This window comes from Hemicordylus capensis, chromosome 3 (genome assembly GCF_027244095.1).
Source record: "Hemicordylus capensis ecotype Gifberg chromosome 3, rHemCap1.1.pri, whole genome shotgun sequence".
NCBI lineage: Eukaryota > Metazoa > Chordata > Lepidosauria > Squamata > Cordylidae > Hemicordylus > Hemicordylus capensis.
Genome location: NC_069659.1, coordinates 245,529,650 through 245,557,107, shown reverse-complemented (window position 1 = coordinate 245,557,107; position 27,458 = coordinate 245,529,650). Strand labels below are relative to the sequence as shown.

At 46.2% G+C, this 27,458-nt stretch overlaps 1 protein-coding gene and 1 long non-coding RNA gene across 10 annotated transcripts in view; one reads left to right on the top strand and one right to left on the bottom strand.

Moving 5' to 3' along the window:
* The window catches only part of LOC128350301 (uncharacterized), a 71,423-nt gene that overhangs the window by 37,595 nt on the left and 6,370 nt on the right, over positions 1-27,458 (top strand). The window contains exons 2-3 of the long non-coding RNA XR_008319247.1: positions 12,602-12,888; positions 25,599-25,660. This is a non-coding gene — a long non-coding RNA (uncharacterized LOC128350301). The remainder of the gene's footprint in view (positions 1-12,601; positions 12,889-25,598; positions 25,661-27,458) is intronic.
* Positions 25,043-27,458, bottom strand: part of PCGF5 (polycomb group ring finger 5) — a 62,370-nt gene continuing 59,954 nt past the window's right edge. For all 9 annotated transcript variants that reach the window (XM_053308388.1, XM_053308393.1, XM_053308386.1 and 6 more), the window contains one exon: positions 25,043-26,426. In XM_053308388.1, the coding sequence (XP_053164363.1) occupies positions 26,379-26,426 (48 nt within the window). In that variant the 3' untranslated portion in view covers positions 25,043-26,378. The remainder of the gene's footprint in view (positions 26,427-27,458) is intronic.

The window sequence follows — 27,458 nt, the reverse complement described above, 5'->3', positions numbered from 1 at the left end:
TTTTCTTCCTTTAATGGGCTCGCTCTTTGGGGATGGGTGCTCCTCCCTCCCCCCCTTTTTTTGTCCCTCTCCCTCATTCCTTTCTCCTTTTTCTTTCTTCTTCCTTCCTTCCTCACTTCTCTCTTTCCCACTTTCTTCCCCCAGTTCCTCCTGCCCTCCCCACTCCCTCTTGCCCTTCCCTTCCCCCTCCCCCACTCCCTCTTCCCCTTCCCCCTCTTGCCCTTCCTCCCCCCTTTCCCCTCCTCCTGCCCCACTCCCTCTTGCCCTTCCCCCTCCCCCCTGACTCAATCCCTCTTGCCCCACTCCCTCTTGCCCTTTCTCCTCCCCCCTGCCCCACTGCTACTTGCTCTCCCCCTCCTCCTCTTGCCCTCCCCCACTCCCTCTTGCCCTCCCCCTCCCCACTCCCTCTTGCCCCACTCCCTCTTGCCCTCCCCCCTGCCCAGAAGACTCTTGAGCTCCACCCACCACCCACCCACCCGGCAACTTCACTCACTTGACGAAAGTGGGCCCGGGCCCAGTCTTCCCCTCGCCACTGCCTCCATGGCCACTCTGCTGGTCCGGTCCGCCCCCACCTCACATTCCTGGCTGGTCTCCCCGGCCGGGCAAGGGCCCTAAGGTCTCTCAGCCGCCCGGCTTTGGCGGCGGCGGCAGGCCTCGGCGGCGGCTCCGCCACCACCTCGGCCGGCTTCCCCCGCCGCCTCCTCCCCCCGGCTTTGGTGGTGCGGCCAGGCCTCGGCCATGGCTCCACCGCCGCCTCAGCCGCGCTGCGTCCTCTGGCCGAGGCGGTGGCTTCGCCGCCGCCTCGGCCAGTGTCCCCCGCCGCCGCTTACCTGGCTTCTTCGGGGCGGCCGCTTCTGGCCACCCAAGATGGCCGCCGGGTGCTGGCGGTCATGTCTCCCTTGTTCTGTTCTGGGCATGCGCTCCGCGCATGCCCAGAACAGCCCAGGGAGGCACGAACGCACGCCTTGGTGTCCGTCCACAGACGGACACCAAGGCTTTTATTAGAGAGGATAACCAGCACAAGGCCAAAAGGTCCGAATCTTAGTATTGAGGCCTGGTCCGACCAATCCAGAAGCTTCATACTGCCAGCCAGTAGCAAGGAACAGTATTGCACACCCTTGCTCCCTTCTGCATCCAATGGGATGGAGTGCACACAAGCTGGGCTCAGACCAGCAGAACCTAGTTCCAAGTCCTGGAGTTCTTACAGTTCTACCTATATTTTGTAACCCAAGCTATCTCTTTAACAATTTTAAGTCTGCAAGTACAATGCTCTTCATATTATTGTTCCCTCTCTCTCCTTTACCGTTTATTATTTCCTCTTTATTGTTTCTAAGATTGTGATATAAGGGGCCTATCTATTTTACAGTTTTTCTTTTGAAAAAAGCATGACTCGAACTGAGTTAACACTACAGGTGGTTTTATGGTGCAACAGCTCTGTCCATCCATCTTTTCTTGCATGGAACTTTCCCTTTGATGGAAGAAGTTATTTAATCATTCCGTTTTGACTTAAACAAAAAATGTGCTGGCATCTTGTAATGCGAATGCCTCATTCTAGTGGCAAGCTTCCAGCAGCTTCATTTGGAAAGGAGCCTTCTGCATTCATAATTCATAAAAAAAAGGTTGGCATATGTCCCATTAAAATAACAGAGGAAGAGAAGATATTATTGCATTCAAAAATGTTCTTCCCCAGCTTTCCAGAATCATTTGTACAAAAGGGCTCTCATTTCCTAAATTAAAATATTTAACAAGAATGTGTATATATAGATATGTAGAGGAGTAGAGATTAACAAACCTTTAAAAAATGTGCCAGAGTGGAGAACTATTTGCAATCGTCACACATTCTTCAAATGTTTAATTATCACTTACTGAAACTAAGAAGGAGAAGGCAACCCCCCCCGCACCCCACCCACAAGTAACAAAGAGATGCCCCACACACACATTTGCCAGGTTTAATAATAGGCTCTCTCTACCTAGCAGCAGGACATTTGCTAGCAACATTTGAGCTTCTCAGACCTTTCAAAGTGCCCCTTGCCCTCATTTTTGGCAGGAGAAATAGACTAGATGGCGCATAGGACTTGTCGCACAATGTAGATAATGTGTAATTGCATCGCTTTGTAAATAAACCAATAGTATTGATAGATACCAAGGACACTGTGTAGCCAAGAAGGCACGAGTCAGAGAGGCAAATCAGGAAAAATGTTTGTGATGGATTGCCAAAAAGAGAAGTGTATGTTGGCACATGGATGTATTTTGGGTTGGAAAGCAGACTAGTGCTTTCCAGCCCAAGCCTTTTTCTGTGTAGGAAAAAGTCAGGTGTGAAGCAGACTGCATCCTTTGTCTGAGAAGAAAGGCTTGTATGTTCTTCAAATAAATATGTACTTGTGTGCAACATTTACAGTGAACTGCTTGAGAGCACAGGTTTGTAACACAGACAAAGGGCGCCTTTGGGCATAGCGTGAAACTGTGGTAGATGAACCTAAAGTTAATCTGTGAAGCAAGGAATCATCCTGCAGGCAATTGTCCAATGGTGGTTTTGCAACCCCTGGCTTATGGGAAGAAGCCCTATGCCACCCAGACTGCACCCCAGCAAGGTCCGTTCCGCTTGTATCACCACACTGTGTCCAAGGGGTCAGCACGCTTGTGAAGCTGCAGCCATTGGCCACAATGTAAGGGTGGGGAGTGCCAAGCACGGCCATGGCTTTTCAGCATTGTTCGCCCACCTTTGGCAGTGTGAAGACATTCTAACCGTTTCCTCGCACCACTTTCAGCACTGCTCTTGCGAGAACTATGAAACTATACGGTGACACACAAGCACAATATTTGACAACCCCTAGATGGTGATAGGCGCTTTTGTTTATGGGGTCTTATGGGGTCCTGGGGTAGGGATGCCCCACAGGACCCATTAAGTTGGGGTGAGGGGGGTGTCCGTTGGCTTGCGGGGTGCGAGAAGGAATGGTGCCCTGTGATAACTGATGCCATGTGGCATCTGAGCAGCTTGTCAATGAGCCTGACTGGGTCTGATGCAAATCAATAGGTGCTGGGGCATATGGAAACTGCTGCCTGCCTGGAAAGGCTGCACATGGTGAAGACATGTGACCACCACCTTTGCCCAGGAGGAGTTACCTGGGTTTGTTTGCATCCAATATTAAAGACAAGGGGGCAGTTCTGCATGTGGCTTGCCATCATCTACCTATATTATTATTTCTCCAAGACGGCCATGCATTTCTCCAAGACGGGCCATGCGTGGCTACGTGGTAGGAAGGAGGCGATTGGCTGAGTTTGCAAGCAGAAGCACCTGATTGGGCAGTGGGGATTCCATATGCAGAGTTTGCAAGCAGAAGCACCTGATTGGGCAGTGGGGATTCCATATGCAGATAGGGAGGAGGAGTCTGTGGCACTGTGGTGATTGGGCAGTGGGGATTCCCTATGCAGATAAGGAGGAGGGGCCTGTGATGGTTAAGGTCAGTTGGAATGCAGCTGTTACTGGTTGGAAGATGTTCTGGATATAAAAGGATAGCAGGCAGGGGTCTGCAAAAAGACAGGTCCTGAGGGAGGAAAGAGCCCCTTCAGGAGAAGGAGGATGCCGTTGTGTAAATGAACAAAATCTTTTAACTCAGGGAGGGAGGGAGAAAAAACATGAAGGGATGGGGAAGAAAGAGTGGAGAAGAGCGAGTGTAGGAGAGAGAGAGAGAGAGAGAGAAAGAAGGGAGGGGGAAGAGAGACAGAAGGAAGGGCAAGCAGCTTGAGGGGAATGAGTGGCCATGGCGGCACTGGCAGAAAGGAAGGGTCCAGGCAACCGCTGCTGCTGTTTGGGGCTACTGAGGCCATTGTAAGAGGGAGGCAGTCAGGCAAGGGATGGGCCTGGGCCTGTCAGCGGCCTGAGGGGAACGAGCGGCCGGTCAACCACTGCTGCTGCTCCTGAAGGGAGGAGCAGGAGCGGGGCTCGGGTAAGGTGGGGAGGTCTCTGGGGATAGGGGTCTGCAGCTTGGCCAATAGGCGGCAGAAATGCTGCAGTCATGACCAAGAAGGGTGAGGGGGATGGAAGCAATGGGATGGAGGAGGACCATGAGTTCAGCTCAAGTGAGGGCCGGGAGATCTCTGAGGTGAGGGGAGCAATCAAGTACTAACGTACAGATGCTCTAGAGCGTGCAAGAGTTCCAACACTGAAGCGGAGAGAAATAATGACGGCGGTCAGGATGCAGAGGTGGAGGGCTGGCAGGCGAAGCCACTCTGGCCAAAAGAGGTGGGTGGACAGCGGGCAAGGCCCTGCTGGCCAGGAAGAGGAGGCGGTGGTGGGGAGAAATGATGGCGGTGGAGAGGAGGTGGGCAGACGATGGGCAAAGCCCTACCAGCCAGGAGGAGAAGATGGGAGGTGGTGGTGGTGTAGCCTGGCCCTGGACGGACCAATGGGGAGAGCTGCGGGGGGGAGAGCGAGCGAGTGAGCGAGCTGCGGGAGGAGAGCGAGCGAGCGAGCCACGGGGGGAGGGCAAGCGAGCGAGCCACGGGGGGAGGGCGAGCGAGCGGGCCGCAGGGGGAGGGCGGGCGAGCGAGCGGGCCGCGGGGGGGGCGGGCGAGCGAGCGGGCCGCGGGGGGAGGGAGGGCGAGCGAGTGGGCGGGCCGCGGGGGGGGAGGGCGGGCGGGCGAGCGGGTGGGCCGCAGGGGGGAGGGCGGGCGAGCGGGCGGGCGGGCTGCGGGGGGAGGGCGGGCGAGCGAGCGGGCCGCAGGGGGGAGGGCGGGCGAGCGAGCGGGCCGCAGGGGGGAGGGCGGGCGAGCGAGCGGGCCGCAGGGGGGAGGGCGGGCGAGCGAGCGGGCCGCGGGGGGGAGGGCGGGCGAGCGGGCTGCGAGGGGGAGGGTGGGTGAGTGAGAGGGCCGCGGGGGGAGGGCAGGCGAGCGAGCGAGCTGCGGTGGGGAGGGCGAGCAAGCGAGCTGCGGGAGGATGTCACAGGCACAGTACACAACTGCACAGATGCTCTGTGCAGGTTCAGCTAGTTGCTTTAAAAGGGGCTCCCATACAGAATCCCCATCCTGCCAATAGTGATTCCTGTTCTAACAGATACCCTGCCATCTGATGGCAGCCTGCAACCACCAAGTAGACTCTCCCTAGGGGGGAATCCGCTTGCTGCAATGGCATTAAACAGTCAGACAGACTTGTTTCTGGCACTGAGGCTGCCTGCGATCCCATTGAGGGGGTCTTCTTTTAATCTCCCTGAGGAAAGACAAACTACCTTCCCCAATTGGGGAGGAAGGGACCTGGGGCCCCCTTCCTCCCCAATCCCCGGGAAGAGAGGATTGGGCCCCTCTCTCTTCCCACTTTAACCATCTAATGGCAGACTGCAAGAGCTCTCACCACACTTGCTGACAGCTGTGCACCTGATGAGTTCTGCTCTGGGCATCAGTACATTAGTTGCCCATGGTTGCTAGTAATAGGGATTTCCTCCTGCAGGTCAAAAGCGCATAGCAAGTCAAGCTCCTCCCTTCTAAGCCCTTCGGGGGACTTTACACTGAATTGCCAGTAGAGGAGAAGCAACACTTTACACCTGGTACCCTGCCCACCCCACCCTCCAATTGCCAGCGCACATGGCCAGTACTTAAAGGGCAGATAACATGGACATAAACACACAACACATTGCTGGGGCTAATTTTTTGTGCAAACGGCAAGAAGGTTGCATGCTGCCACTGTGCGCAGCTGTGGTTCCATCAAGGATCAATTTCCATCATGGCTTTTAGAAAGCATGCGAAAACTTGGCTTTTAACCCAGATTCTTATGTGATTGTCCCCACTACTGCTTCTTTGTATTTTTTATTTTTACGGTTATTTTCTGCAAGTATTTTGAAATCGTTCTCGTTAGATCTCTGTTTTTATATTTTAGCTTAATATTTTAACTGTGTAATTGTTTTAATTAATGTTTCTATGTGAACTGCCTTGGGGTTGTTTTAATGAAAGGCTTTATATAAATGTAAAAATAGATAGATAGATAGATAGATAGATAGATAGATAGATAGATAGATAGATAGATAGATAGCCAATCAAGAAAACACCTGGAGTGGCCCTGCCCATGGCAGTCCTTCCATTCTGGAAAATCTTGATTGACCTTTGATGGAACCACAGCTGTGCACAGTGGCAGTGTGCAACCTTCTCGCAGTTTGAAAGTGGCATGCCCTTCCATCACTATGCACCTGTCTGCCTTGTTCTTGGGCCTGTGGAAGGTGCTCCCAGGTGCATCTTGCAAAAGTTGCTCTTACTGCCCATGCTTCCCTGCTGCTGCTCTAGATCCTCCCTGTCTTGCTCATCTGGCTGCTGCTGCTCTCGCTTGCATGAGGGGCTGGCAGATTCGGTGGTCCAGAAGCAAGACCTCTCCTCTGGACTCACAGATGTTGTGAAGGATGTAACAGGCCACTATCACCTACGGGACTATCTCCTCCTCCACATCCAGCAAGGTGTACAGTGTGCACTAGTGGGACTTCGGACTACCAAAAGCCTTCTCCACCACCATTCGTACACTGCTATGTCGGACGTTGCTCTCAAAGGTGCTCTGAGGTGCACGGTAGGGGGTTACTAGCCACTTCTGAAGGCTGTATCCTTGGTCCCCAAGCATCACGGGCTTCACACGGTGGCCATTAACAAGCATGGGTGGTTCAGTTATTCAGGTCCCGGCCCTCATTTTGGCCACAAGAGGAGTGGTCCAGAAGATTGCTATGTCGTGGCTTCTCCTGGACACCTCAGCGTAGACATCCATGAAACGCCCTGTGGAATCTACAACAGCTTACAGAGTCATGCTGTAGTAGTGCATGCGGCTGTAGTCCTCGTGGTGGTGGTGGTGGTGGTGGTGGCGGCCCCTGAAATTGCTCACAGCAGCCCCCTCTGTCCGCCCAACAGTGCACAGGTGTAACCTTCTGTGGTGTTAGGGCTGTGGTGTTAGGGCTGCTGTCGATTTCTTCTGAACAGAATTTCACCCTTGAGAGTCGGAAATCCTACTGTTTAGGCTGTTCTCTCTATTGAATGGGAGGAAGTGGGGGGCAGGGTCTACCCACAAGGTTTCCTCGACTACACCCCCCAGGCTGCCCAGGTAGGCAAAACCTGTGACAAAGGCTGAAGTGATACGAATTTGACCAGGTCGAGCAGGGAGGAGGTTGCATGGTCCTGCCCAAAGTAACTCCAACGGTGAGGAATGCACAGGCAGGCACACCCCTCTGCTGTAGGGGGAAGTGACGCAAGATTAATTTGTGGCTGAGTGGGGGAGGCTGTAGATGCTGCATTGCATTGCTTTGGCATAACACGAAGGTCATAGCTATGCTTCCCCTCCCCCCTTCCCCTGGTTGTGGGGAAATGCACACTGACCAGGTGTGTCCTACTGTGGGAGATGATGCTCCTCAGGTGCATTGACTGGACCACCAGCTCCTCCATCCAGCAAGGGGGTGGGTTATCCGGAACTCTTGGAAGGTTCTTCTGCTTCCCATCCTGTACAACACTTCTGCAAGTGTGTGTGTGTGTGTGTGTGTGTGAACAGTTCCTCCAAATGTTATGTGTCCTGTGTTTGCCTCAGGGGGGCTGTTTGTGTCGAGTGTGGCACTCTGCACATGCTCCCGCTCTAGCAGGGAACCCTGGCTCTCCTCGTCGAGGTAGTGGAATGGCATAAGGTGCTGCAGGGACTCAATTTGTGTCTTGTCATCTTCCTCCCCAAAGTGTAGAGACCAGACTGGAGTCCAGACTGGAGGGGATGTTGCACGGCATCTACAAACCACATGAGTCCAGGTGCACTGCACACTCTGCCTCCCTTGGAAGCTTCGGGAGCAGCAGTGCTACCTGTGCACTGCACAGTGGAGTGAGGCCATTGTGATGGGCCTGGCCTGCCACCCCAGAGCAGTTTGGTATCTCTGTGGCCTGCGCCAGGAACGTGGGCATGGCTGAATTAAGTCTCATGGCCGTGGCTGCTGTTGAACCACCTGGATGAGCAGAGGAAGTGGTGGCTGCCAAGGTGGTGGCCGGGGCAGCTCCCTGTGCAAGGGACCTGCTGCTCCCCTGAATGCTCGTCATTGCTGCCATCTGTCTTGCCCTTTGTCTCTTCTCTGGTGCAAGGTGCCCATTCCCAGCATTGCTCCCAGGCAGTACGTCCTTCCTATCCAGGGGGACCGATGCCAGCTGGTAGTAGTACAACACAGTCCTCAGCTCCACTCCTGACATCTTGCTGTGGGTGGCCACCTTCTTGAACTTATTTTTCAGGTACTGGACTCTCTTCTTGCACTGTGGCCCGGTGTGTTGGAATACCCTCTGTGCCGTATGCTGGGATTTCCAATTGAACGTGGACTCATTGCTGAACGGATCCTGCAGTTGTGACTGCACACTTCCTGAGGTCCACAAACACCCCAGTCTTTGCCTCCATCCACAGCTTGGTACAGACCTTCTTGCCTCCATCCCCAGCCTGGCTGATCCTGGTGGTGGTGGCAGTTCCAATAGTGGATGACAAGGTGGTAGTCGGATGCTGGGGTGGCATGGCTGGTGCCAACTTCCAAAGCAGGGGATTTGAGGAGCCGATTGTGGGTCACTAACCTGTTCTCTTCATGAGAGTGAGAAGGGGGAGGGATGGAGGTGTCTGTCACATGTGCACAAGGCTACCACTGTGTGGGAGAGGTGTGGCCATCAACCTTGTGCACGCACAGCAAGTGTCGTGCAGAGAGCAGACCTCAAAGCCATTTGAAATGTTACAAATTTGCTTTCCCCTGGATGTCTGAACACAGGCATTGTTTGCACAAGCAGCTGCCATGCAAGCTGCATTGGAAAATGAAGGAGCCACAGAAGCGGGCCATATCTGCCCTTTTGCGGGACTAATCCCTGGTTCAGGACTCGCTCCTCCCATATCACTCCATAATATTCCCACTTTTAGGTGTTAATAAATAACTTTATAGCCAGTGGAAGGGGAAGGTAAAGCAATGGTTCCTTGAAGGCTGCTGCTGGACAAACACAGCATCTTCTCTTCACTGCTGCTTGACAATCCCCTCCTCTCAGCTCTCCCCAGTAGATGGACTCCCCTCAACACATCTGAAGGGGTGGTCCTTGCTGCACAGGGTGGCAGTATACCTTCTTGGATCAATTCATACACATTTTGTGCACATCCCTACTTTCAGGGTTCATTCCTAGTAACCTTTTAGAAAATTGAGGCTGGGATCTAAAGAGACTTGAGCATGCACACAGAGCACTTGTGTAAGGGGTGATCCAAGGCATTTTTCTTCATGAGATGGACAATGATGCCCTCCCCCTATCTGGGTGGTTGCTCAGCATTCTCAGGCCATGCTCAGAAGCAGAAGTGGCAGCATGTAAGCACTTTCAGACTATGCCACCAAGCCAGGCAGTGGTGTCACCTGAGAGCCCTTAGACCAGGGGTTACTCCAGATGTTGCTGAACAGCAACTCCCATCACCCCCAGCTACAATTTATTGTGGCAGTGTACCTTCTTGCCACCCCGGTCAGTGTCAGACTGGAAGTGGCCGGTGTGCAGCAGCAATTTTGGACACAGTGCCTGGGGGGTGGGGTAAGAGCTCCCTGCTGCTTAAACCCCCACCCCCCAGCCGCTGAACCTGCCCAGTGCTGGTTCGTGCATATCCCTAGTGCATGCCTACTACTTCTTGGATTTCCCCATTTATCATTATTTTGGTGCTCTTGTGCAAAAGCACCATTCTGCCAGGTTGTCAGAATGCCTGAGTAACTGATAAATAGTGTTGAATCAAGGCTCCATTTTGGAGTGACACAAGCAGCTGTGATTCAAACCAAAACTGCTTTTGCACTCTCACTGGGTGGGGCAGGAAGCCCAGGCATCAGGTTCTGCGCATGCATACTTCTCAGAGACTTCCCCAGCTATTGCAAAAGGAAGAAAACAATGCAGAAATCCTTTTGAAGTAGCATAGTAGTGCAAGAGCACCTTCTTAAAAAAAAAAAAGCCAACTATGGGGAAAAGAGAGAGATTCAGAGTGTGGTAAATTGCTCTTCAGTTTGGTACACTGGTAGTGGCTGGGCACTGTGTATTTAATTTAAGTTAAATCAGTCTAGCCATTGATTTTTAATGATTTTTAAAAATATATCCAGTTATTTTTAGATTTATTTTTTTTTGCAGTGACCTTTTTGCACAACTTTGCTAATTCAGAAGGATTTCTGTATCATTTTCTTCCTTTTGTAATAGTGTGAGTGTGCAAGGACACCTTTTCAACCACAAGGTCTATGGGGAAAAGAGAAAACAATTTCAGAGCATGGTCATGGCTGTGCAGCATTTCCTGAAAATTGGTACACAAGTAGTGTAGGATGGCAAGACTCTATGTGTTTAATTTCAGATAAATCAGTCAATGGATTGATTTTTAATTATTAAAAAATTATGTTGAAATCATACTAACATCCGAGAATCACTGAATATTTAAATAATCATCAAAAATCAATGGCTGGATCGATTTACTTGAAAATTAAATACACAGACTCCTGTCATCCTCCACTACCTGTGTGCCAAATTTCAAAGCTTTTCTTCCTTTTGCAACAGCATGGGTGTGCAAGGACACTGTGTAAAAGAAGAAAAAGCTCAGAACTGCGACTGTGGAGGGGGAAACTGCTGGAACTGCATAAAGCAGCTGTGGACCCCCCCCCCCCCCGATTTTCTTATACATTTAATGATATTTCCAGATTATATCCAATCTGAGATAGGCTTCTGAATACAGTACAGAATAGGAAAATTGCAATGGATTTTGGATTTTCCTGTGTGGTATGCTTGTCCATCGTTCCAGTGCACCACTGCCAATGCAAGAACGCACCTGGGGAAAAATATAAAATTTGGTATTGACTGGAAGTTGACTGCACAGCACAGGAAACATGTCTGCTCAGTTAGGAATTGAGGGGGTGGCAGGTGGAGCTAACACTCCCCAAAGTCACTCTCAGGCAGGTAGCCATACGTCCACCCCTTGTTTTATATGTGGGGTTTCTCCACACAGTAAGCAAAACAAGAGACACAATCTCAAGGTGCAGTGAAGCATTTATTGGAGCCCAATGTGTTTCAGCCCACAAGAGGCTTTCTTCAGGGGCAGCACTATAATGACATTTAAAATGCAATTAAACTACTTCATTAAAAATACATTTGAAAGAAGATCAAAATGAAACCACCAGTAATATATATCATACTCATGGCAACTTACATTTATAATATTGCAAAGAGAACTCTAACAAGTAGTCCTTTGCCTTCTCACAAGCTTATAACATTGCCAATCGGAGTGGCAAATTTTATATTATTGCCAATAAATCCGGCTGTAATTCATTAATGCTAAAAACATCAACTGAAAGGGATATCACACACTTCATTTAAGCACAGAATGAGACTTATAATGAGAACTGTCAAACCTCAGGTAAGTATTCCTATCTGTAGATTTCCTATACAGTGATGTAGGCAAATAGCCATTTCCATTCCTAATCAACAGAACCAGAAAACAGATCTCTACTCTGTTAAAAAGTGCATCATATTGGATATTCAGATCCCTAGAACTACTACTACTATGACTATGGATATTTATATACCGCTCTTCAACCAAAGCTCACAAAGCGGTTTACATAGAAAAATACATAAATATTTTTGACCCAGTCAAAAAAAGATTGTAACTCCAATATACTTCCCCTCCAAATAAAAAACACACACATCATAAATAAATCTGCACTAAATAACCAAATTAGAACAAAAATGGTGATCAGAGGATAAAATATATTTCGGTTTGTAGTGGCGCAGTGGGGAAATGCTTGACTAACAAGCAGAAGTTGCTGGTTTGAATCCCCACTGGTTCTATATCAGGCAGCAGCAATATAGGAAGATGCTGAAAGGCATCACGCCATACTGCGCAGGAGGAGGCAATGGCAAACCCCTCCTGTATTCTACCAAAGAAAACCACATGGGTCTGTGGGCATCAGGAGTCAAAATCGACTTGATGGCACACTTTACCTTTAAGCATCCATTTGCTATTTCAGGTGCCATGGGACACACATGGTCACTCCCTTCACCTGCCCCCCCCGCAAACAACTGACCATTGAAGTGGTAATAGTTCCCCCCCAAAAAAAGATATTTCCGCTAAATTAACAAGAAAATGAGTGGGGGGAAATTTGGCACAAATCACAGCACTTTGAGATTTTGTCTCATTTTGCTTTTTGGTTGGGGGTTTCCTGTTTCCCCCTGTCTGTTTCTCAGTACAGTGCACCAAAAAATGCCAGAGTATCCCACACTGCTGTTTTTAACACTCTGTAAGTACAACTTAGTAAACATGCTTATATAATTCTATGGACCAATTAAGGACCAATTGCCATTAAAAAAAGCTGTTGGCTGTATAAAGGACACTGTGCTGTTACCATACTGAAGTTGCTGTGAATCCTTCCCTTGTATGAACTCTCCTCTATCCTATGCATAACGAAGCAGGAGTAAATCGTTGTTTGGAAAACCCCTGGGCTAAATATACCCAGTTCTTTCAGTCTTTCCAACACAGAGCTTGTTTTCTAGACATTCTTGTTATCCTCCTTTGAAACCATTTCAATTTGTCTGATTATTAAAGTGTAGCACCCTTTAATTTAATTTAATTTAATTTAATTTAATTTAGGCACAGCAAAGGTCCCTTGGCAAGTCCACACAGAGAATGACCCAAGGATTCTGGTTTCCAAGAGTGTGTGAGGCAGTCCAGTCCAGCAGTTCCACACAAGGAAAACTCAAAGCTAGTGATTTCAGCTCAGGACTGCTTCTGGACCCTGCAGTCCATTGTTTCAACTTGGGGTGAGCAACCAAGTGATTCAGCTTGGAGAGGGTGAAGGTATTCAGCCAGGTGGGCTTCTGGAGCAGTAGCTGGCAGTTGGGGCTACCAGACTCCCATGTATTCACATCAATCTCCAGGTAAGTACCAAAAGACATCATGGAAATGTTATTGGCTTGATATTGTGAAAAAATAATGGGAAAATATTATGTACCAAAACAAGGGGAGCCATGGGGAGACGATGCAGCTGGGGAAGGGCCCGCACCAGCAGCCACCCACCCGGGGAGCCCGGAGCGCAGGAGGCCTCCAACGAGCAGCTCCCTGGGCCAGGCATGGAGGAGACGCCTCCCGATGATGGTGGAGAGGCACCTCAGAGAGAAGGGTGGAGCCAGGTGAAGGAGCAGAGGGATTGAAGACAGCTGCATGTAGTCAGCGAGGGAAGGGGTTAATAAAGGCAGGCGGAGGTCGGAAGCATGGGGTTGGGGCTGCTTGACTTGCCAACAAGTATTTAAGACGTGAGCTGCCTGGGATGAGGAGGCAGGCGGGGAGAGTGGAGGACTTTGTGGAAATGTGAGAGTCAGTCACCGTGACCCCACACAGCCTGGAGGAGGAGGAGGAAGTGGGTGATAGTGAATCCCCTCCACTCTGAACTCTGAGGCCTCGCAGCAAGGGGGCAAGTTGTACTGGAACCCCGTCGTGACAGTAAGCAAGCTTTTCTATCAAAAAGGAACCCTAACAGACAAAAGGAGAGGGAGATTTTGTGGGGCTTCTCTTTAGGAAGCGTAAGTGCTAGGAGAGAAGTCCCAATGTGTGTGTCTGTGTTTTTCTTTTTGCCAGGGCTTGTTTTGGGGGCTGCATGGCTTTTAGTTTTTTGTGTTCTCTCTTGCCTGGAGAAAGACAGTGGGAGGAGCCAGCTAGGGCTGAGGAAAGATACGGCTTAGGCCCTGGGTATGTAAGAGAGCGTGTTCTTCGCTATGAGCCCCACCGCCCATTGAGATCACTTGAGGAGGTCTGTCTCCAGTTGCCACCAACCCGTTTGGTGGCCATACAGAGATGGGCCTTCTCAGCTGCTGCCCCGAGATTGTGGAATGCACTCCCTGCTGGGATACGAGCCTCCCCATCTCTGGCAATTTTTAAAAAACACCTGAAAACACATCTCTTCAACCAGGCTTTCTCAGCTTTTAAAAACTTGTTTTTAAATTGTTCTGATTTTTTAATTGCTGTTTTACGATGTTTTTAATTGTTAATCATTGTTTTATGCTTTATAATTTTTGTTTTAATTATTAACTGATTTTAATGGTGTTTTAATGTAAACCACCCTGAGCCTTTTGGAAGGGTGGTATAAAAGTTTTGATAATAAATAAATAAAATAAATAAGATACACTTGGTGGGAGGGTCCACATTCCTGTTGAGCCACATTCCTGTTCAGTTTGAAGCCTACTCTCTATATAAGAGGCAACAGCCGAAGAGATTAGTGAACAGGACTTAGCAAACAGGGATTAGCAAACAGGGTCATAAGAGTTTTGCATGGAGTTTAGTGGTGAAGTGTGTGTGGGAGCTTGAAATGAGCCCCCTTGATCACAAGGAGCCCAGCAGGAAAAGAAGGTAAGTACTAGTCTCTCTTTCATATTCTTGGGAAAGTAAGTTTAAACTGTTGAATAGCTTCCAACTTCAGCCAAGACCTACATTTCAAACAATCTTCAAATACTCTAAACAGCCAACAAAACCAGTTATGAAGATAGAAGGCCAGCAGAGGAGGGGGTGCTTCCCAGTGTATTGCACAGAATGTTGCATGTGTGACTACTTGCTCAATGGGTAGAAGTCATGGGTGTGTGCTCGGTGCAAGTTGCTCCTGGCTCACAGGGAACAAGTTCATTTCTGTGAAACCAAGGTGGTGGATCTAGAGAAACTCAGAGAGTCAGATAGGAACATGGACGAGACCTTCAGGGAAGTGCTAGAGGCATCCCACTCTTAGGCTGATGGCTCCTCTGCTAATACATAAATAAGATGGTTCCCTGTTCCCAAAGTACTCAAATGTGAAATTGCCAACCTCCTTGCAAAAATATATAACTTACCCTACGATCAGGCTCTGTACCGGAGGACTGGAATGTAGCCAATCTAACACTGATTTTCAAAAAGTGATCCAGGGAGGATCTGGGATGTTACAGGCTGGTTAGCTTAACATCTGTTCCAGGCAAATTGATGGAAAGCATTATCAAACATAAAATCGTTTGAGAGATTGTTAAGCATGTAGAAGTACAGGCCCTGCTGAAGGAGAACTAGCATGGCTTCTGCAAAGGGAAAATCTGCCTCACTAACCTTTTGGAGTTTGAGAATACCAACAGGTGTGTGGAAAAAGGTGATCCACCTGGACAGTTTCATGTGTATATTTGTTACTGATTGAAGGACAGGAAACAGAGTGTTGGAGTAAATGACAGTTCTCTCAATGGAAGGAACTGGGGTCCCCCAAGGATCTGTACTGGGACTAGTGCTCTTTAACTTGTTCATAAATGATCTAGAAGTTGGGGTAATCAGCGAGGTGGCCAGATCTGCAAATGAACCAAACTAGTTAGGGTACTGAAATCAAAATGAGATTGCAAGGAGCTCCAAAAGGACCTCTCCAAACTGGGGGAGTGGGCAACAAAATGGCAAATGCTGTTCAGTGTTGGCAAGTGTAAAATGATGCATATTGGGGGGGGGGCAACTTCATATATACGCTGATGGGGTCGCTGTTGGTGACTGACCAGGAGAGGGATCTTGGGGTAGTGGTGAACAGTTCGTTGAAGGTATTGATTCAATGTGCAGCAGCTGTGAAAAAGGCCATTTCCATGCTTGGAATCATTAGCAAGGGGGTTGAAAATAAAACTGCTAATATTATAATGCCCTTATATAGATTGATGGTGTGGCCACATTTGGAGTACTGTGTGCAGTTCTGGTCACCATATCTTAAGAAGGACATTGTAGAACTGGAAAAGGTGCAGAAGAAGGCAACCAAGAGGATCAGGGGCTATGAGGCAAAGCTACACCACCACGGGCCTTTTAGTTTCTTTTTTTAAAAAAACAGACAACTGAGTGGAGACATGATAGAGGTCTATAAAATAATGCATTATGTGGAGAAAGTTTCATCCTATGAAACTGATTGCCAAGAAATTTAGTACTGACAAAAGTAAGTGCTTTTTCACACAATGCTTGATCAACCCATGGATGCCACAATATGTGGTGTCAGCTAACAGCCTGGATGACTTTAAGAGGGGTTTAAATAAATTCATGGAGGTCTATCACTGGCTACTAGACTGAGGGTTATAGGCCACCTCCAGCCTCAGAGGCAAGATGCCTCTAAATACCAGTTGCAGGGGAGTAACAGTAGGAGAGAGGGCATGCCCTCGTCACTTGTCTGTGGGCTTCCCAGAGGCATCCGGTGGGCCACTGTGTGAAACAGAATGCTGGTCTAGATAGGGCTAGGGACTGATACAGCACGGTTTTTCTTATGTTCTTAAAGGTGTTATGGTATAGGTGCTGCATAAGCTGAACCTAGAAAACATGTTTAAAAACCTGTTACAAATGAGACAAACCTTCAGGTGAACCAAAAAACTTTTATAGCACAAAATAAATTATATACAAAAGCCAGTTGCAGCAAAATGCCTCTTATTGCAGGCTGCACAACAGATATCACAACATGTATATATTTATTGCTTTTCAGAAAGGAGCAATTCAGTGTTAACAAGCAGATCCATTATACAACTTGCTTTTTATAGTGTGCCCCCCCCCCGCCAACTGGGTTAGAAGCATATTGCAGCATAAGGACCATATGGGCTGTGGCTTCCATACACAGCTAACAATGGTGCTGTGGACATCCTTGATATTGGCCTTGAACACAGTTTGAACCACACTCAATGACTGACTTCCAGACTAACCAAGTGTGGCCAGTGGCCACTATGCGAGATGCACCACCACCACGGCTGGTTTTGACTAATGCAGAACCTGCACTCGTGCTGGTGGGGAATGGGGTGTGGAGGTCTTTGTCATATGCTCACCCCTCAGGGAATATTTTTGTGGGGCACAAAGTGCTTTCAGGGGGAAGGGGATATCTTCAAACCCTGCTCCCCTGTACAATTGTCAGTGCTACCTTAGTCAAAACCATCAGCATCATTGGCACTTCTCATGTCGTGCCCAAGCTTTATTAATCTGGATGCTCAGCCACTGTGTTTGGAAAAAAATTAGAAGTTCCATGTAGCAGTTATTAACAGGCTGGTAAATGGCCTCTCCCCTGGCTGCCAGTGGCAAATATGAATCACCTCTAGACAATTAGGAAGGGAAGACCTGCTAAATTGGAAGAGATTTGGTGCTTTTATTTTCTTCATTATGCCATCCATGCCAGATTACTTACATTGGAGCCTAAGAACCATAAGTAGAGGGACAAAATAACTTAGTGCTGTTCTGTGAACTCTTGCACAAATATTAGTGGAAGCCTTCTTGCAGTGCTAAGCCACAATGTAGTAGGGGGTTGCATTACACTCCGAGAAATGGTGAATCAGGAAGATATTGCCTGTAGCATTCTGAAAAGACCTAGTGCAAAGACTTGTGCTAGAGCGTGAGTCACTGGAGAAACTCTTCTGGACCTGGGATCACTTTTCTCATGCAACCCTCTTCTGCTAAGTGAGAAACAGTCCATCTGTGAGCAGAAGAGGCTTTCCGATAGCAATAGGCAGGCCTGTGGCCTAAGTGTGTGTGTAAATGTGTGTGTGTGTGGAGGTAGACAGCTTGTGACCTGGGGCACTTATACTTATTTGTGAAAAGATTTAGAGTGGGAGAGAGAAATTCAGGGGGCTGGGCCCCCCAGCCCCCCGGCTATGGGTCTGCTCGTTTGTACAGATGTCTGTGTGCATGTACCTTTTGCAGACTTGCTTTCAAGGCTTAGGAATAATGCACTTCAGCAAACTCTTTAAAGAATATGTGCATGCTCTTTTCTGGTATCTCCTGTCCTGATACAAATCAAAGAACAAGTAGCAGCCAAAATATGGCCAGAATTAAACCAATTAACTACACTTGGATGTTTGTTGTCAATTCAGTGTTTGAAGTCTGACAAAACGTTCAAAAGACAGGAAGTCTAGAGTAATGATGGAAACTTTGGGTCCAAATCTACTATATTTCCACTAAAGAGATGGGGTGTGTGTGTGTGTGTGTGTGTGTATACACACACACACACACACACACACACACACACACACACCTTCCTAAAGGGTTCAGTTCAAGCAGGATCTCGGAGTCACAACTTATCTGCAGTTCAAATCTGACCACTCATTTACTCTCCAATACTGTATATTGCTAGCTTACTTGTATACCATAGGATATTTATTTGCCAATGGCTGACTCAAAAAGAAAAATGAAGAGAGACAAGGTTTTAGCCACTACACAATTTCTTGTGGCTAGTTCTAGACTAAAGCTGCTTCTTCCCCCTCCCCCACAAAATTATTTCAACAGAGTGGCTGAAAGAAACTTCTTTTTGTATGAGTCATGAATTGCAGTTGAAACCTTGTTTGTTCCAATAGCAGTTTCCTAGGGAACAGCTTTTCAAAATATGCAGGTATACAATTTGCCCCCCACCCTGTGCTGGGAAAAATATATATTTGAATTATCCACCGTGCTTTGTTTTTTTTCCAGTTCACTGAACTATTGACTGGATATGAGAACAATCTTTATAAGCCTGGTTGCCAAGCAGCCTGTTTATGTTATTGTCAGTATTGGGATGGGAAATGCCAGTTAACTTCAGAGCCTGCCAGACTGCACCCATGACCCACCAGATTTGACCCTGCCTATGCCCCTCACCATCAAGATTCTGTCTGTCCTGCCTCTGCCCTACCAGATTCTTGCAAGTTCTTCCTCAAATTTGCTGTAGCTCTATCTCCCCTCACTTATTTCAGAGACTGAAATGGAGACATACTTGTCAGCTGCCCAGTTCTCATACCAAACATCACCTTGTGAGCTTCACCCCTTCCAGGATTATGCTTTGCTGAAGGCTTTTCCACACCTGCTGTTTCCGTATTCCTTGACTCAGCACAAGCCCTGTCCCCCCCACTGATGTCAAAACCAGAAGGGTGGTGGTTCTTTTGGTTAAAGATAGACTAGCAAACATCATTGCCCTACAATATGTTACCAATCATTATTCAGAATATACCTCAGAGGCTGCAGTATGTGAAATGTCCAGCTGTGCACTGCACAGTGCCTTAATGTTAATGTGTGTGCTTCTACAGGGAGATGAATCCTGAAGAATGATGATGCTCTCACACTAAGAAAATGTTAAGACCAAGACATTCCCATAAAGGCAAAAACAGGGGCAGTGATTTACTAGGGACAGCTAATGGGGTCTGCAAAAGTGTATGTTCTTACACTGCAAATGGAAAAGAAGTATTCAGTGAGGCATCAATCTGGAATGTGACCTTCACAATGAACTTAGAACTTTGTTATAACACATTGACAGTAACATAGACATGTTATAAGGCAGAAGGAAGCTAATATCAATGATGAAAAAACAGTACCCTTATGTATTCTGCCTTCAGGTAGATTTAATGAGAAACTCTGTGGCATACTCAAGACATACTTGACTAAGTCCACATATAAAATGCATTTAGCCCAGTTGCAACTGTTAGCCAAGTACAGAAGAAACATGCCATAAATGCAAAGAAAATTCATTTAAGCACAAAACAAAATATTTGGGTGATTCTCTAAGCAGCAGCATTTTCTTTCAAAAACAAAACATAGATGACAGATTAAATATTTACAAGTGCATTTCCTTTACAAAAATACATATATTCTTAATAAGTAGGTTAGGCTAAGTCATTGACAATGACCAGTTGGGGGTTTTTTCCACTTCAATTTGAATAATTCATAAGCTAAATTTCACAACCACAAAAAGGTTTGTTATAAGATCTTACCACTTTCGACAAAAAGCTTAACGTATTTCATACTTTAAAAGAAAATTAGCAACATAATATTATGCAGTAAGATCTCTACATATTGTGAGTGCTGTTATGGTACAAACTTATAACTACTAACCAGATACAAGTAAGCATAGAGGAATCTTCTTACCTCACGCTTCTCTCTTGTCATTACTTGGATCACATTTTACATAAGGACACTTACAGCACAGATCTATGCATATTTACTCCAAAGTAAGTCCCACCGAGTTCTGTGATGCCTGTTCCCAAGTAAGTATGCATAGGAATACAGCCTTAGCTCCTCTTCTCCAGCATTTACCTGGAATATGTATGTCTAAAAAATGCAATGTACTTTATCTTTTTCAAATAGCAATAGAAGGGGGAAACAGCTACACATTCTCTGTTCCCTCTTCTGGAAAACAATGCTATTTTTAAAAGGCTGGTTTTAAAATTCTGCATTTTAATGTTTTTAAGTTACCAACTACTCTGGAAAATATCAAATGGATTGGACTATAAATAATGCATCACACAGTGTTTGTTGCCTTATTTGCTGATCAGTAGGGTAGACATTAATGAAAGCCAATCATTTTGCAAAAAGAAAAGCTATAGAAGTTATGTTAACACCTTGCCATGAATCTCTAAGACTGTACTTTCCAGGTCCAAATGATAATGTAACCACACAGCTTTTTAACAAAAGTCTGAAGTTAGTTTGGTCAATGTTTTGTGCTTTCTACAAGATTCAACAGTGCAATGCAATTTTTGTTCACAGGCCAGGTATAGCAGAACCATCAGCACTGAAAACAAAGGCCTATGTACCCGCCTGCCCCCTTTTATTTTTTGTGAGTGGATATTATTCAGAACCTCACTGTTGCTTTAAATTCCATGGTGCTTTCTGGCTGGGTGGACTTGAGTATTAGAACTCCCTTAAAAATAAGGAGCAACCATTATGTGTTTTGGTTTAAAACCACAATCCAGCATCTGCAATGATAATTGTGTTTGTGAACAAAAAATACAATTCTAAAAGAATTCTATTCCTGGGGGACAAAACTCAACCTATTAAAATTGTACACCATGCAGTGTTTGTCATCTTGATGCCCCCCGTCCCAAATAAGTTTCAGTACAAACTGAACATACAACTATACAGTCCTGGGAATATTTTATGTTGTGTCTTTCTCTCTTAAATCACTAAGCCTGCCTATCACCCATTACCTCAAGGAAATATATAAAAGTCACATATGCTCTTTTCCTGCCTCTTGGAATTATTTTATTCTCGTCACATTCTATGCTCTGCTCTTAGAGCAGATACATAAAAGATGCTGCAAGGGGGAAAAAAGCACAGTGGAAGATTACGTCACCCTGCAAATGCAGTCTAACACTTGAGTTTGGCAACAGCAGCCATGGAAAGGTATGCCGGTTTTTTAACTATTCAGAAGCAGCACACACTTTTATCCCAGGAAGCTGACCCTTCTCAAATAAACTTTAAAATACTTTCCATGCAGAACAACTTGAACAACAGGTTTGTAGAAAACGGACTTTTAAAAAACTGGGAAAATTGAATGTTTTAACACAATATAAGCTGCAATTTAATACAATTGCATTACATAGGCATTTCAGATCAGACACAATCTGAAGCGGCGGGGAGGGGGAGTAAATCATATGGCATCTACACTGCATATATATTACTAACTAGTCTAGATATGCAGGAAGATGGGCACAACCTATTTGAATGTATACAAGGGATAAATCTAAAATTCTATCATGCAAATTAAAGGTAGTCGCCTCTACAAAATCCACGCAAATAAACTCCATGCCTCTGTGTCCTAAATATATGCATTAGGCACTAACTTAAATAAATATCCATGCTTCTGTGTCCTACGTTTGTGCACTAGGCACTGTATCTCTGGGGCACAGCAATGTTGTGAATCTTGGGGCTAGGCTTGCAACTGCAAGACCATGCTTTTAAAATGCCCAGAGCAATGAGAGGGAAATGTCAGCATAGACTATGGGAAACAGCTGTACATGCATAGAGTGATTTAATTTTATTTATTTATTTATTTTTAAAGAGTGGGGAAAGCCCCAGGACAGACCAAGCAAACAGGAAGTGATCAAGAGCAGACAGAAATGCTGTTGTCAGACCTGTTTGATCCATTTCGCCCCCAACAGAGGGTTTCTTCTCCCCCCCACTGCTTGCTCTGGAAATCTCCATATCAACTGCACAGCTGTAGTAGAATGTATTGAGTTATGTAATATTTCTCTGGCATAAAAAGCCTGCAATTGTTCTACTAAAATTCTTTTTTTTTTCTGGATACACATGCATTTTAGGAGTGATCAAATGGACATATGCATCTATCAGTATACTGAGTTAGGTGCCAAAGATGGCTGCAGCTGGCTGGCCTTTGAGTTATCCAGCCATGTAGAGGCACTATGCAACTGTACCACAAATGCAAACATGTAGGCCACAAGAAGGTGACATGTGCAAGATGCATGTTAAGGCTTTTAGTTTCACAGCTGACAAGTCTGTCTTGAATGTTCATGTTTCAAGGGGAAAACATTTGCTCTCATTAATCAAGGTTACAAAATGGTTCTAAAAAAATGAAATAGTAGGAAGGGAAACAGATGTTGGTACTCAGCCTGAAACTTTTGGAAGCCCACTGAATTGTTGTAGAGAGTCCTTGTAACTACCACCCCTGCCGCTTGTTTGTGTGTGATACTTTCACTTCAGTGAAAATTTCTGCTGCTGTACAATGATGTTACCCCAAAGCTTTTTATTGTTGGACTTTGTGGGATATGGACAAAATATTTTAAAGTAAATGCACCACCAATAAATATATATTTGTTTGAGAATGCACTTTAAATAGGTTTAGAGTGAAACTCTTTAAGCTTATCTTTATTTTCATGACTCAAACCAAAGCTTTAACAGCTTGTTTTACACAGGAAACTGAAGTACAGATATAGGAACATAGGAAGCTGCCTTCTACTGAGTCAGACCATTGGTCCATCTAGCTCAGTATTGTCTTCACAGACTGGCAGCAGCTTCTCTAAGATTGCAGGCAGGAGTCTCTCTCAGCACTATCTGGAGATGCCAGGGAGGCAGCTTGGAACCTTCTGCATGCAAGCAGGCTGGTGCTCTTCGCAGAATGGCCCCATCCCTAAGGGGAATATCTTACAGTGCTCACACATGTATTTCCCCATTCAAATGCAACCAGGGCAGACCCTGACAATTCATGCTTGCTACCACAAGACCAGCTCTTCTCCCTGAGACCAGCTCTCCTTTCTGTTGTATGTACAGTACATCATTTGTAACAATCAGAATATTATTCCTAAATATATGTAGAAATTTTAATAACACTCTGCTTGGCAGGGCATGGATAAGAGAAAACAAATGACTGATACTTGCTGCTAATAAATGAGAATTGCCCATATCATCAGTATGGACACGTTAGTCCTAATACTAATGATTAGGTCATGCTTGCATACGGGAGTGGTACCCTACTACCAGACAATCCTTCAGGTCTGGTACCATTTGAATTGAAGTCAACAGGAAATATTTCAGTAACTTCAACATAACCATTGTGCAAGACTGATTGGCAATGAAGCTCTTAGGGCAGCTTTGGATATTATCTGGAAGTCCTGAAAAATAGGACTTATGCTTCCCTTCTCAAGCTTCTGGGTAGGCTACATCCATAATGGTGACATTATTTTCATATCTTCCCCATGGCAAGATGCACAAGGTCTAGATGTGTATCTCGTTCAGGAATTTTCTCTGTGGAAAAGATGCAGAAGATGCTGTTTCGGATGTTATCCAGAACTATGAAAAGAGATGCACTAGTCACTTGTTCACCTGTAACCTCCCCCCCCCCAATTTTTCAAGGTAATGTTACAGAAATCTGCACAATGCTAAAGAGAATTTGCCCCCAATCTAGAAAAGCTAATCTTAATTCAGAAGCAGATTTCTGTAACGCAATAATGCCCATTGCCAGATATCTATGTGTAAATCTGCCCAAGATTCAAAGAACTAGTTCCACAAGCTCAATGTAACATTATGAATCTAAAGTACCTTCACATGAAGTGGCACACTTTGGAAACTGAGGGGAACTTCAAAAACAGGTTTTGATATGGCGTGGTAATGGTGGAAGGTCAACTTTTCAAAGAGAAGGAGTTAAGAATTCCACAGGGCAGGTGCATGCCCCTTACATGAGTGTAAGCATTTCTTTGGACTCAAGCAAGCCATGCAGTACCTGGGGTGGGTGGGTATGCAAGTGGTACTCATAAACTGTGCCCACAATATTTCACAAGCAATTGGTGCTATCCACTCTGACAGTGTTGATCAGTATGGGCTGGAGACTGTAGCCAATGGCTTCAGCCCAGGTACATCCTTGCCCTCCTATTCAGGGCTGATGGTCTGGGGGAGAGAAGCCGGTACAAACTACCAGAGCTCGGCAATCCGGAAGGGGGCATGGGGCCTGACTATGTTGCATATGTTTTTGTCTTGCCTCCTGCCGCCACTGCCACGAGGCTGAACCGCTGATCTTTAAAATCATTCTAGCCACCATGTGCATGGCGGAGGTGGGGGGTAGGGTGAGACAAGAACACACACTCCAGCGATGGGCAAAGCGGGAGCAGCTGCTGAACCTGACCATCCAGCCCAGCGGCCCTTGAGAACTGCAAGGTGCTCCAGCGCACCTGCACAGTTTGAATAGAGCGTCGATGCTCAATTGAGCATTGACGCTCAATTCAAACTGCGCAGGCGCACTGGAGCACCTCACAGTTCTCAAGGGCCGCTGGGCCGGATGGTCAGGCTCAGTGGTGGCTCCTGCTCGGACCACTGTCACGGGGGGGGGCCCTCGGCTCACCCCCCCCGCCCAGCTGTGTACATGGCTAGAATGATTTTAAAGATTGGCGGTTCAGCCAGGCAGTGGAGGTGGCCTCACGGTGGCAGCTTTGTGCAGGCAGCCCCCCAATTTTTTTTCTACTGGGGCCCAAACCCACCCTGCTCCTCTTATCCCTGAATGTCCTATTCACATTGTTGGGTAGAGGAGAAAGGAGCACCACAAGCACAGCAGTAGGCACACACTTCTGTTACGTGGTCTCTGAGTGAGTCTGGGATTTGGTTTTGTCCAGTGCTCACAATATTCCTCTACAGCCTATATATACTTTTTCACATTCTGCCCCTCAGTTTTATTTGGGTTTGTGGTATCTGCTCTGTCACAGCTTCCTGAAATGAATTAATTTCCATCACTATTTATGGTGTGTAATTTATGCTACAAGTAACAGTTTATTAAAAGTTGTACAAATTTTTGAACTGTACTGTTATTTTGGCTTTTAAGTGTGCAAAGATAATGGAAGACAGGAAACAATATACAATATATTATGATCTCTGTAATGATATCCATAACCATAACACAACATTTTAAACAAGAAGGAACGCACGTGTGATACCTAAGGCAACCATCAACATTTCTTGTAACACTACTGCATCTTAGGAAAAACAAAACAAAATCCCAAACAGCCAAGTAGTTTTGGTCAGGTAGCTTTGTCTGCCATATTACATCTTCACTTTCAGATGTGACAACCAATTCTACTATAGCTTCTAGATTCCAGATAACCGTAGAATGTGGTTGTAATGCCATTAAATGGGCAACTTTTACAATATGCTGACATAATTACCAAACAGGTTAAAATAACACACAAAGATACTTAAGCACAGTGGCCTGAATCCAGCACACTTCTTTGTTGGATTGCTGCCACTATTTAAGAAATGTTTGAATTTCAGAAGGAAGCCTGTCATGGCAATCGTTTCAAAGACACGTAACACATAGTTTTTAGATAAAGTTTATATGACAGTTCCTGTTTCTCCCTAAGGCATGTACATTTTTAAAAATATTGTTATGTAATGGACTTTTTTTTTTTTAAAGGACAAATAACCTTACCTGCGGCATGTGTGCTGATCTGCTACTCCTTCAATTCAAAATTCTAGGTAAGTTGTACACACTAGTGAAAGGAGGCTATGAGACATTTTATGATTGCCTGTACACCTTTTCTGTTCTATACAGATTGCTTTCATTTAAGTTCTCTGACACAAAATCTACATTTTCAAGTGCTGCCAAAAATAAAATGGAGACTAGTGCATACTAATGAGTGAGCTATACCTGGACCCATGAGAAACTGAACACACACAAAATGGGAGTGGCATAACCACCACATTTCCAAACATATATTATATACAAAATATTTCCAAAGGTATAGTTTTAACTTTTTATACAGTACTTCTTTAAAACAACATTTTCCTGTAAAATAGCAAATGTGGAAAAAAATAAATCCCACCACGTGTGAAAGAGCAAATGACCATCTCTGCTAACGTAATCATCATTATGGACTAAAGGAAGGTGCCTAACAGGCAGAGCAAGTATATCAGGGATTCTGACTCCTGACTATACATTTAACAATTTGGCTATGACTCGCATATACCACAAATATCTTATGATTATTTCAGTAGCAGAATGGCACTTGGCTTATTCTAATGGTGCGGGGGGGGGGGGGGATATAGTTGATCAGATGATTAAAAAGTCCATATTTGCATGCTGAAATTCGGGCGGTATCCCCCCCCCCCAATCCAGGCACATCCATTCATTGTGCAATCTGTCGATGGGTAAACATAGTGCAGGATTAATCTCAGTGGGATCTGGCCCTTTGGTCTAACCGAAGTCAATTCTGGGTCGATATTGAAGTACCATGGGGCGAGACTAAAACCACAAAAAACAAATAGAAACCATGAAAGCAGGTAGGCATAAGTACAAGGGCAGTATACATCTTTATAAAAAATGCAGCAACTGAATTTAGTTAACACTTACTCATGGCTCTATACATGTTAAAGGAACCAAACAATCTGATGAGGCTCTGTACATAGACTGGTTTTTTTTTAAAGGGTTAAAATAGAAAGAACATAATCTAGCCCCACCCTCTGTAGGGAGAAGGTATGCAAGTGTGCAAGATGCCTTGCATCCAATGGGACCCTGGGGGCCAGATGCATACACCCACATTCAGCTTCCAAGAATTGTGCACACATGAAACCTCCATATGCACATTGCACCAAGGCCATACTAGGCACACGAAAGCATAGCAGCTACTGCAGAGCAACAGCAGCCACTTGGGCTTCAGCCTAAACTGGGCTAGGAAAGCCAAGCCTGGTCTTTACTGATCGTAAGAACCGCTGGGAGCCACATGGCAGCAAACCCCGCAAGGAGGCCAGCCTCTTAAATGAAGTTAAGAGAGCAAGTGCTCTCTTAATTGCATTCTTTTAATCATCTGTCAGCCCAGGGGAACGCAACCTTAGTTTTCCAGATGCTGTTGAACTACAGCTCCCAATTTATTGTGGCTGGGATGACAGGAGTTGTAGCTCAACAAGATCTGGAAAGTCAAGGTTGCCTACTCCTGCTCTGCCCGAAATTCTTTTTACCTGGTGTTGTTGGTGCCACCTATAACGGCTGCCATGTGAGCTCAACCTCCTCCTTCCCACCTTGCATTCATCTGGTCTCATGCCCTTCCTGCCTTTTCAAAAAGCAGGAGAATGCAGCACCAGAGTGGGAAGGAGGATGAGCCCAAGGAATGGTGACACCTGCCACCATTATAGCAACATAGGAAGCCACATTTGACTAAGTCAGATCCTGGTCCATCTAGCTCAGTATCATCTACACAGACTGGCAGAGGGTTCTCTAAGGATGCAGGCAGGAGTCTCTCTCAGCCCTGTCTTGGAGATGTCAGGGAGGGAACTTGGA